The sequence below is a fragment of the Lytechinus pictus genome, unplaced genomic scaffold (genome assembly GCF_037042905.1).
Source record: "Lytechinus pictus isolate F3 Inbred unplaced genomic scaffold, Lp3.0 scaffold_19, whole genome shotgun sequence".
NCBI classification, from domain to species: domain Eukaryota; kingdom Metazoa; phylum Echinodermata; class Echinoidea; order Temnopleuroida; family Toxopneustidae; genus Lytechinus; species Lytechinus pictus.
In genome coordinates, this window is record NW_026974140.1 from 6717578 (window position 1) to 6729582 (window position 12005).

Sequence of the window (12005 nt, forward strand, 5' to 3'; positions counted from 1 at the left end):
TGATACATTTTTCCTTCCTTGCTCTCTTTTGGGCCATTATTTCCCTTTTTTCTCTCAATTCCTTTTCCCTTCTCCCCTCTTTCCCTTGTACTTTTTCTTCATTTCTTTTGTTTTGTTTTCTTTTGCCTTTTCTTTTCCTTTCTTCAGAAATGTCTGAATATCAGCTCTGTGAATCAAGATGACCCTTTTGTACGCATTGGAACTGTATTATAAATGCGACATCATGTTCAAATTTTGACAAGTATAAATATAAAGAATGGTTTAAAAAAGCAATAAAAAATATTCCATTAAAAGATTGTGTGAGTTTTATTCAGTAAACAAATCTACGATGTCGGATTCATTGCAAACAAAAGAAAACATTTTTCAAAATTACTTGTTTGCATAAATTATGCAGATACATAGTAACACTGAAATTTGTAGTAGCGAGCTATTTCTCTACCCCTCTCCCAGTCTGTATTGTGACGTCACCGACCCTGCTGCGGTGGAATCGACTGATATGGCTGACTGGCAGAACTTGAACTTGGACAACGCTCCTCAGAAGTCATATTTTGCCTGGTGAATTTGTCAATCACACCCCCTTTTATATACATAATTCGAAGCTACGAGCAGTGGTGTTTATTTATTGACCCCAGCTGCTTAAACCTGTTCATACCGAGTCTTGTATCAAATAAATAAAATCAATTCCATTTAAACGAAAGACTAAATAATTATGTAAAAAGATCACCATCCTCTCAACACTACATGTACGTCCCCCTAAAGACAGCCCTTACCCCCTTCACTTAATTACTCCAGTCCAAGAAACACCGCCTACTATTTCATTCGATTGCACCTGTCAACAGTATGACCCCTTTGACCATTAGATTTCTCACTCCATGGAATCCATCAAATTCAGATTTTAAATTAGATTTCGTATGACAAGAACGCAATTTTTTATAGTAATTCTATTATAAAATTAGAAGACAGAAGTTATGTTAAATAACAAGCAGACATACTCTACATAAAAATACTCTGTCACCTGATAACTACAAGCTTATATATATATATATATATATATATATATATAACATATATTAGTATGATTTTGTCAAATACTCGTCATCTGTTAAACAAAATGTGTTAAATACGTTGGGGAAAATGGAAAAAATAAGCTAAATTAAATAACCCGGGTATACACCTACATATGCAATTTCCAATATTTATTGCAATTGATTTAAACTTGATAAAAAAAAAAAACACGAGTATGGTGATAATTTTAATGGTAAATATTCTTATATGATACAAAACATGTCAAACAGAGAACATAAGAATATGCGATTTAATTAAACCTTTGCAAACACGGAATCACGTACAGCTCTATATCATGATTTGAATGAAACAATGCCCTTATCCTCCAAAACATTGAAAAGATGTTTTGATACGTTACTTAAAAATTCAAGTTTGTTAAATTACCCTAAAATATTATCTGGTCCATGCACAGCTTTGGAGGAGCAAATGAGAAAATAAATTGGAGCAATGAAATGCATAGAAACTAGTTTATAGAAACTTGGATTTGATTCTATTCATTTATGGGCCTATTATGGAAAAAACCGTGAAAGTCCAACTTTCTGCATGAGGTTTTTTTTTCTTCTTCAGAATTGTCAATTTTCATCTGCTTTGCTTTTATCGCGTAAAAATAAATATGATTTAAGCAACACGTTTTGGTAAAAAAAACCCAGATAAATGCGCGTTTGTTATGTATTCAATTGACGATAAAAAATAACAATCATCACCCATCAGTGATAACTTCAGATCTTGACAACAAAGATTTTAAGAGATTGATACTGAACAAAATGATAATATTACGGATACTTCCTCTGACAACATTACCACTTCCTTCTAGACACTTTTCGTAAGCAGGGACATCTAATTCAGTAATAGCGCAGATATGTAACCCTTTACAATCATCATCGCAATCGCCAGCAGGAGCCATAGCCGTGTTGTAAGTGTAATATCGAGCAAAGTAATCCGTAGTCGCATCCGAGATCGAACCGTCACCACGAAACTTGTCAACGAGTTGGTGCAGAGATAGGGGGCTAAGATCGGCGATATCGTAGACTTCGGTGGCGCGGTACTCTAGCGCCCAGGTCGGGTTGTTGGTGCTGATGTCGAGATAGTATTGATCGATGTCGATGATGTCGCCCGTTTCACGGTCGTAGGTTATCATACGGAAGCTGGGATATCGAGGACTCGGTGTTTGGCGAGGGGTAATGGCAGGCTGGACGTAGAGAGCGTTGATAGGCATACCTGGGAAGTAAGATCAAATTATCAGGGAAGTAATGATTTCGTGTTATTTTAATTAAATATATAAATTTAGTGGAAAGATATCAATTATGCATTGTGGTGGTACATGATGACGATGATGATGATGATGGTGGTGATGATGATAATGATGATGATGCCTGATTGTGGTGATAAGGTGACGATGATTATACTGAAGATGATGATGAGCGTATAGTAAATGTTTAATGTTGCCGAAACATGATAAATTGATATTTTTCACTCCCCCCCAAAAAAAAAAAAAAATTTTTTCTCACATTACGATAACTAAGAGATACCAATACTTGGCCATGCACCAAAACCATTTCAATTGCCGAGTAAATTCAGGAAGGAGAAGATACGATAGTTCCAGCTTTCATGCTCGTTAAAAGAATGACTCACCAGTGTCGTCGTAAAGAACCCTGAAACTGTCGTAATGGTGATGGCCGAAAAACTGCCCTTTGATCACGTCACTGTATTTTCTAATAATTTCTAGATACCTCACATTAAAGCTGGTTTGAAAAGAAACCTTCGTTTCTCCTTCCAATGACCCAGGTAAGATGTGAGCACTGATGAATACCTATATACAAAAGGGGTTGTATAAAACAAAGATATTATTTTAATATCGGAATGTTTATCTGATCTGGAAACATTGTGATTGCAATTGTTCTAACGTTTCCGAGTATGGCGTTACGGTTGATGTATACTTTCTGCTAACAATATGCAATGTACTGTGAAATTTATAACATATCTCATTTCTAACGTAGCTTGACTTACATATCAACCGACGATGAATACAAATTTATTCTTATGCATCGGGTTGAAATAATATTTAGTTACCAACCGGATGCTTTGTAACCTCAGGTTTTACCTTAAAGTTACCTACAGATATGAATAATTTCTGTAGGCCTGTATACAGACATTAGATTTGATGATCCGAAGTTGAATTAGGTTTTTAAGTCATTTCTTTAAATATAATGATCAGATGTTGAATCCTGTTTACCTTTTTACCGGTGTTCTGTGCGGCTTCAAGTGTGCCGTCAAGCCAGTCGAACTGACCCGCTGGATCAGTAATGCCTTCTGTCAGTGGATCCTTGAAGTAATACATAGCTGTGTTAAGTACTATCATCCATAAGTTGCTGTTGATTGGCGTGACATAGTAGCCACCTGTTGAAACAATACCACCGACTGTAATTCAGACTCTGGCTCTATATTACTTACTTGTCATCATGTCATTTCTAATTCCAAATGCGAAGATTCGGCGATGAGAGACATTGCATTTATCGATCTACAATACATGTATCGTATATACTCTCGGCATTACTATGCATGTTTGCGGTCGGTTTTACTGCTTGATCTCTTTGAAAGTGGTAGTTCGTTCCATCATATTTACCAGCGGTAATCTAATTGTTTAATTATTTTAACATATATTTTCCTATTACAAAATGTACCTATTATCATGAGAAGCAGTAAGAGCATTATAAGTAGAAATTATATTATCATTTATTACAGTAGCAGTCGCGGCAATACTGTAATATGCCTTGTTACAGAAACTTTAAAGTGATATGAGCTTGAGATATTTTCATATATTGCCAAGTCGACCTAATAGCCTAATTATGTCGACATGGCAATATATGATATCTTGGAAAGTCGAATTATAAAAAAGTTACATGCCATATGGCGAGATACGTTATCTTACAAATTCGATTTAACAAGAAATTGTGTAGACATGGCGACGTAATTTTTTTTCGCAATGCGACTTGACGTGATAACGCATATCCCTACGTCGACATGTAACTTTACAGGTGACTTGGCATGATAAATTGTCTCGCCATATCGACATAATAATTATGTTAATTCGACATGACAAGATGTCATCTGGTCAAGTATATCGTAATAAGGCAGTTAAAATGTGTAAATGATTTTTACCTTTACTATTCTGATCTAGAACAAAAATATTCAACAAAAAGGGCCAACGTAAAAAAACGAAACAAACTAACCTGCTTTGAAGGTTTCATTAGCATCTTGATAATTAGCAAGCCATGGGTCCCAAACATCGGCCAGACTGTCCCGAAAGTCATTCGGGTCGGGATCAAGAATGTGACGAGGATAGTTGTCATGGTTACCAATTGATGGGAAGACTTGCAGACCAGGTAGCCTTTCTCTCATCTCATCTGTGACATTTTGGATGATGGTGAGAACTTTTGTAGAATTTAGAAGACTCAGGTCTACAGCACCCGGTGTGTCTCTGGTTGCGCATTATTGTTAATAAAACAGAAAGAATTCGGTGACAACATTCATTTTAAAATATATAGTATACAATCATGTAAGGGTTGTATGGTATGTGAATTGATACACTCTAAAAACTGGAGTGCTAATTTAGCTCTTAAGGAGCGTGTATAGTGACTGCACTTCGGAGAGCTGATTTTCTCGTTCAAATTTGAACTAAAAAATCAGCACTCCGAAGTGCAGTCACTATACACGCTCTTTAAGAGCTGAATTAGCACTTCGTTTTTTAGAGTGTACAAGGACATCGATTAAATTTGAGGGAAATTCAGTAAGAGCAACATCCTTTTCATGTGTAAAGCATCCAGGATGTTCATAGATTATACTTTATTCATAAAACGGCGCTTAACAAAATCAGACAGAAAAGCGGGTTACATGACTGATGCGTATAGGTTGCACCATAGAGGCAAGGACTCTTTATCTATACAGTATAGTGGACAATGGGAGAAGCATTTACACGGTCTACATGGAACACATTGCAGATGGGGTGTGTAAAGGAACGTAGAGCACTTTTCAATAATTTACTTAGAGTTTACAAAATGAGCGCATTCTTGCATTCTAACGTATAACGAAATTACACCTTTCACTTTCAGGGCCGGGGCAATTCTAATTTCAAATTTTGAAGGGGGGGGGGGAGGGATATACAGACTACTATGTTTCTTATGAACTTTGTTAACCTACACCCAATTTTGATGAGCCACCTACCCTGTCCAGACGACAAAATCTGTGTCGCTTGTCTTGGTATTAGCCATGGCCTGGAAAACACTCTCTACCAGAGCCCAGGGGGAGTCACAATGATGACTCCCTAAAGGGTACTGGGCTGAGTCAACGGCTTCGCTACAAGAAGAGTTCGGAGACGCGCCATTCCCATAGAGAGGGTCGTAATGGACATCCGAGATGTGGAGAAAATTCCCTTCTGGATGGAGAAGGTGTATGAGAAAAGAGAAAGAATGGATGGTAATGAAAAAGATATGTACATATATCAAAGTTTTACAAAAGCTATTGATTATAATAAAGCTGATGATGACGACGAATATAATAAACATGAAAATAATGGTAAGAGTAATGCATGGCCCTGGGAAGCGGGGGTGCTGAAGCACCCCTATTTTTTTCCTTGGGGTGCTGCGTTTATTATTCTCCATAGGCAGCACCCCATGGAATTTTAGAAAGTGTGACACAATGGAGAAATGTAAAAAAAAGAGACCCTTTTATGTATTATAACTTTGATTCTTTAATATATGCAGACTCTTCTACTTTATAAACTATACTTCTTCTACTTATTCTTCTATTACTTCTGCTTCTGCTACTTCTACTGCTACTCTTACTGCCACTACTACGCAACTACTACTACTACTACTACTACTACTACTACTACTACTACTACTTCTACTACTACTACTACTACTATTGCTATACTACCAGGGGCCGCGGAAATGGGGGGGGGGGGGCTGGGTTTTTCCAAAACCGTATATATGCAAAAACTTATAAAAATGACCATCTGTTTGTGATTTTTTGCATGGTCAGTCCCCAAACTTTTCGCTAGCCCCCCCCCCACTTTCAAAACCGTTCCGCGGCCCATGACTACTACTATACTACTACTACTAGTAGTAGTAGTAGTAGTAGTAGTACTACTACTATACTACTACTACTACTACTACTTCTTCTTCTTCTATTACTACTACTACTACTACTAAAACTACTACTACCACTAGGCCTACTATATCGCTGCTGCTGCTACTATTATAATACTTCTGTTGAAATAATGTACATGATAATGTTTTTGCTCATTTTAACATGTTAACTTAAAACTCTTAATCTGGTGTTGTTTGGTCCACCAACATCTGGATCGATATGAAGTTATAAATCATTTACAAATCACCAAGTAACGATGTCTGTTCACTATGACTAACGAAACATCATTCTAATGAATATATCGTTGAAACAATTATAGTCTGCAAAGTTAACATACCCATGAAGACATATCAGTAATTTGCTTATCGATATATATATTATCTTGTACAGTGCATTATAGTTCATGATTATAGTGAACGACTTACCGTCTCCCCATGAGAGTGTAGCGATTATGGATATACAGTAGATACCAATCAATACTGTCGTGGACATGTTTCTTCGAGGTTTAGTTTTCCTGTTTCCTTCCTATGAGTACTGAGAACTATTGCCTATTCATGCAATGAAGTCTGAGATAAATGCAGTTCACTACAAGTATATATTTATCTTTCAATTCCACTTATCACACAGGTTATTCCGGGTGTATCAAGACCGATAGCAATCGGTTAATAAGATCAACAAAATGTAGGACCAAAATCAGTGAAGCCTTTAGAAAGTTAAGGAAGATAAAATACCCTGGCCTGTTCTCTCCTTCTCTCTTTTCTGCTTTCTGTCTGTCTAGTGTCGTGCATTTATACAATATCTTTGTAGAAAATATTTGTTAACGTGATGGGATGTTTGAATCTCTTTTGCTACGTTCCCAATCATGACGTCATCGGATATATTGACAAACTTGGGATTTTCCAATCAAAGTATTGTCCAGGAATGGACTTTGATCATGTTCGTTTTTATCTGTAGTCGCAGATTAAGAAGGTTCCATAAGACTGCGATATATTTGTGCATTTTTTATCTATATCATTTTGACAACAGACACGACCATCCATGTAAAAATACAAATTTTTCGGACTCGTTGCCTGAAGATGCTCCTATAGCATTCGGCATTATGGTCTGGGGAAACATGACATTGAAATTTGTCAAACATCGTTGAACAAAATCAATGTTTGTTTCATTGCAATAACACACACAAAAAAGAGCTTCAACGTTATTATTACATGGAGACTCAAATAACAACACTTCTACACATGTCATTTAACATATAGATCAATCACCATCTGTTTATTTACCCTGATGAAATGATCTTTTCAACTTTCACAAACCAGAGAGACTATATATGTATGTGAAATACACAACCTCTTTCTTCTTACTTACAATTATCTATGTGACGTCACCATTTACTATGGTTGATTTTCTAAAGGTCTTGGGTTTATTTTCACCAAGAAATCCTATATGACATGGTTATTTCATAACCTATTAAACTCACAATCAGCATTAAGTGATTCTATTGTCTCAATATTCATACATATACCTCATTCCAACGAAGATGGGATTAGGCCCTGAATTACGAGGCCGCCATCATTTTCAAGCTTAACCGCTCACGATGGCGGTCTCCCGCATTCGTTTAAACTGTTATTTGCTTTTAATTGAATATTGCTTCTTGTTGATATTTATTTTTCATTGCTTTATTATGACTATTGCTTTATTGTTTTGTAAAACTTAATTGTATCACCTAGATGTTATGTTGCACATTTATCTTAAATGCAGAAATCAAATCAAATCAAATCAAAATTAGCCTAACTATCCTTCACCGTTTGGTATACAACTCTCGTACCTATTGAATGTTTAGATACCACTTGAATACTAAATATTTTTATCTAACATCATATTGTCAGTCAGCTCTCAATTCTAATACCATATAAGCTCTCTACACAAGTTTATAAACACACTGAGTTGAAACGGACACCACCCAGACCAAAATTCTAATTGAAACCCATTGAACACCCACTGAATTTTCAATTGGTTTCAATTTTGATTCAATTGGTATCACTGAGTTTCAATAGGTCCAATGGGTCCAAATTAGATACCAGTTCAGGCCCTATTGTAGGGTCAATTGGTCTCAATTTGGCCAACTGGCCCCATTAGAATTCAATATGGGAGACCAACTGAAGACCAATCGATGTCTAATGGGGACATTTGGTCCCAATATGTCTTCAATGGGTCTTCAATTGGTCCCCAATTGAATTATAATGGGTTTCAATCCCACTGCATGAGCCACTTGGACCCATTTTGTTTCAGTTGGGACCAATATAGCCAATTGGTTTCAATTGGGACAAATAACTAATTGTTTTCAATTGGTTTTCAATTGGGATCATGTGATAAGCTAATTTGTATAATATATGAATTAATATAATTTTATTGTTTTGCAATGTATTTCTAAATCATTTACCATTTTCCAGTGATACATTAGTTTAAGATACAGGTAAAGAATGAATTAATAACAATAAAATACCCATAAATGATAAATAGCTCAATTGCAATAGATTAAAGTTTATTAGTAGAACACTAACCGTACCCAAACCACACCAAATAAGGTACATGTACATGCTTCTAGCAGCTGTTCTTCACCAGATGAAATAATTAATTTGCACAATATCTTTGCCCTTTACATTGATATTTATGCAGACAGTATGCTTCGGCATTAGCATGAGCAGATATTGGTGGAGTTTCCCAATTTCCTACTAGGATAATATTGTTCCACTAATGTTGCTTTTGCTAATTAGAAGTTCCCATTGCTTCTAATTGAAACCAATTGACTGTAGTTGGTTTCAATTGGATCCTAACCAATTGGGTTCCAAAATGAGACCAATTGGCTATTATTTCCATTTGAAACCAGTAATTGGTTCCAATTCGGGCCAATAGTCAATTGGTTATGGGGACCAATTGGTTTCGTACTTCAAATTGAAACAAATTGCCAAATTGGATATTCAATGGGTATTCATTGGAAGTTGTCGTACTCGCCCTTCAACAATGATAACATGGACGAAAATACATATCTTTTCTGACAATCGAAACCAACTAGGCAATATTGATTAAATTGGAACTTCTAACTACTGTGCAATAGTTGGTAGTTCAAACTAAGCCTAGTTACATTATGCAACTTGCTTTCAACCCATTTGACCATAGTTGAAATTTGAAATACTCATCACACAAGTATCCAAATCACCGTATTATCGCCACGCTCTAGCGTATTATCGCCACGCTCTACCTACAATTTTAGTCTAATAAACCAATCTAAGAACATGTTGCATTTGGTGCTGTTTGATTCATTCAAACAAATCTTTAAGTTATGGTTAGAAAGATATGATTTCTTGCATTGTCAAAACAATTGTGAATGAATATTTATGAAAACTGTTTCATTACAGTTTTACTTTTCTTGAAATATCAATGTGTATTTGACATTTTACTGAATTCACCATGGGCCTATGACGATAAAAAAATTGCAAATGATACATGTATGTAAATGCAAAAATTTCCCAACTGAACTTCCCCAACTTTGGTATGACAAAATGAATGACCAGCCCTAATTCAAAAATAGTAAAGATGATCTTAGCAAACTTACCCAAATATAAAGATGCGTAAAGAACTTTGCCTAAACTAAAGTTCAAAATGTTCCCAACTATCATTACCTCACGATGTAAGTGAAAATCGTCGATTATTTGGGTAAAAATAATCCCTGTAATGGTAAATAGAAAACTGGAATGTACCATTTGAGTAATGATTACGCAACCAACAATTTGCCAACTAACTTTAATCAACTTTTTAAGAGTGTATTCCAAAATCTTTTACGAAATTATATTTTTGTATCAGAAAGTTAAAATTTTCGTTTGCTTCGCTTGCTCGCATCATTTTAGAAATCAACCCCATACGGCATGTGTGTCCCCTTAAATGTTTGGTTCATTACGCTACTACCACATACACGCATGTTTATAGTATTGCATAACATTTACATAAATTTCAGTGATCATGTATACGTGGTATAGGAGATAGAATAAGTACTCCTTCACCATCGTTTCGTTCCATGTCGTCACCAATTTACCCGACGACCATACCAAGACAATCAAAACCCACATCGAAAATATTAACGGATATTGAAATGTAAGTAACGTTGAAGTCACAGGCCTTTCATTATATTTGCCTATTCACTCCAGAATTTCGATTGACTAGAAAGATAAAAACTGGCAATTAAGAAATTTCATGTTTGATGTTTGATATTTATAGCATAATGTTCAGAGAAAGGTATCAGACATTTATGGGCATAATTCTTGCAGCACTGCGGCAAAAATATCCATGGGATAATCATAATGTATCTGTTCATGTCATCTTGTGGCTAAGGACCACTTACATTATGACGTCATGTATACCCCTAGAGATAAATTTAGATCAGCACCTAAGGGGTGTTTCAAATTCCAAGCAAAAATAAATTATGGGGATTCCTCTCCAATGCTAAGAATTTTTTTCAAAACATTTACGGCGAACGTCATGGATGACAAGTTACTGGCAATAGGGCACCACTAAGGTTGGATCCTTTATTTTAGCCTTTTAAAAATGTGCGAATGCATAGAATATACAATGTACCATGTGAAATCTTTTTTTTTTATTACAAAGAGAGCATGTGATATTTATTTCATGGGTTTACTTGACTAAAACTTCCTAGTATGTATAACATTAGTAGCTCCATGACATTTCTGTTGATGCCATCTAGACAAGACCAATATGGGGAAAATTTGAGTTCAAGAAGCATTTTGGGGTAAAGGTAGGGAACCGGTCTTTTCCACCTAATTTGAATGTGCTGAATCTGATAAGATCGGTTCCCAAGCCAATTTTTCATGTTTTTACCACCTAATTTGCATAAACAAAATGGCTGCCAAATTGACTATTTATAATCATATTTCTACCATATTCTTTTATAATATTCGCTTTCACCGATATGGATACTGCAAAATCCTGCATACATAACATGTACCATTCAGGAAAATTTGTTATTTCTGTTTGCGGCTAATTAATTATGCAAATTTATGCATATTTTGCAAAAATGTGCTATAATTTGATAATTACTCCTAAAAAATTATTATTCTGGGTACAAATAGCATTTGTATCATTATGATAAATGTTTGGCCCTTAAATGTAATATTTAAGTCAATTTTTATATGTATTTCATTATTCTTTGATATTTTTTTATGTTCTTGTATTTTTAACCATCTTCTTTGTACAGTATATGTTTGATATGACCTTTAAAAAAAATAATATCAATGGCAGACAAATAGTAAGCTTTAATCATTGAATCATTTGATAAACTTATTTTGCCACAACTGTTAATTGTACTCAGGAACAAACACACACACATGCTCCCACACCCACACCTGTATATAGAAAGTAATATACTTGCAAGGTATATTATACATGCCCAATATAAAACAAATTGATGCTGATCCTATAATCATGACAATTACCAAATTCAATGAACCCGTAAGAAAAGAATGATTTAGAAGTTAGAAAATCTGTAATCATGTTGGAATTAAATTTCTTGAAATATTTATGTTAAAATATCTTATATATCCTTTATAATTAGATAACAGACCCAATAATCAATTAAACGTATGATTTATGCAGTGTAGTTTATCAATCGGATATAAGTATCAGTACATTGTTAACATCCTTGTAGCAAAATTATATCTTTGATTCGGCTCCATCAGAACGGCAATCATGACAGTTAACAAAAGAACAATTTGTAATAAAGG

General features: G+C 35.1%; 1 protein-coding gene across 1 annotated transcript; it reads right to left on the bottom strand.

Annotated features, from left to right (window-relative positions):
* Positions 1-282: 282 nt before the first annotated feature.
* LOC129260005 (acid sphingomyelinase-like phosphodiesterase 3b) lies at positions 283-7092 on the bottom strand. Its single transcript, XM_054898105.2, has 6 exons — positions 6639-7092; positions 5287-5497; positions 4296-4543; positions 3299-3462; positions 2698-2875; positions 283-2283 (listed from the first exon to the last, which is right to left on the bottom strand). The coding sequence occupies exons 1-6, from the start codon at positions 6703-6705 to the stop codon at positions 1766-1768; spliced, it is 1386 nt and encodes a 461-aa protein (XP_054754080.2). The 5' UTR covers positions 6706-7092; the 3' UTR covers positions 283-1765.
* Between the last annotated feature and the right edge of the window lie 4913 nt (positions 7093-12005).

Excerpts from the sequence above, each read along its gene's own strand:
- LOC129260005 (XM_054898105.2), bottom strand. The coding sequence starts at position 6,705 with ATGTCCACGACAGTATTGATTGGTATCTACTGTATATCCATAATCGCT. Across the intron at positions 3,463-4,295 it reads TAATGAAACCTTCAAAGCAG|GTGGCTACTATGTCACGCCA; the intron begins GTTAGTTTGTTT and ends TTGTTTCAACAG. Across the intron at positions 2,284-2,697 it reads GGTTCTTTACGACGACACTG|GTATGCCTATCAACGCTCTC; the intron begins GTGAGTCATTCT and ends CTTACTTCCCAG.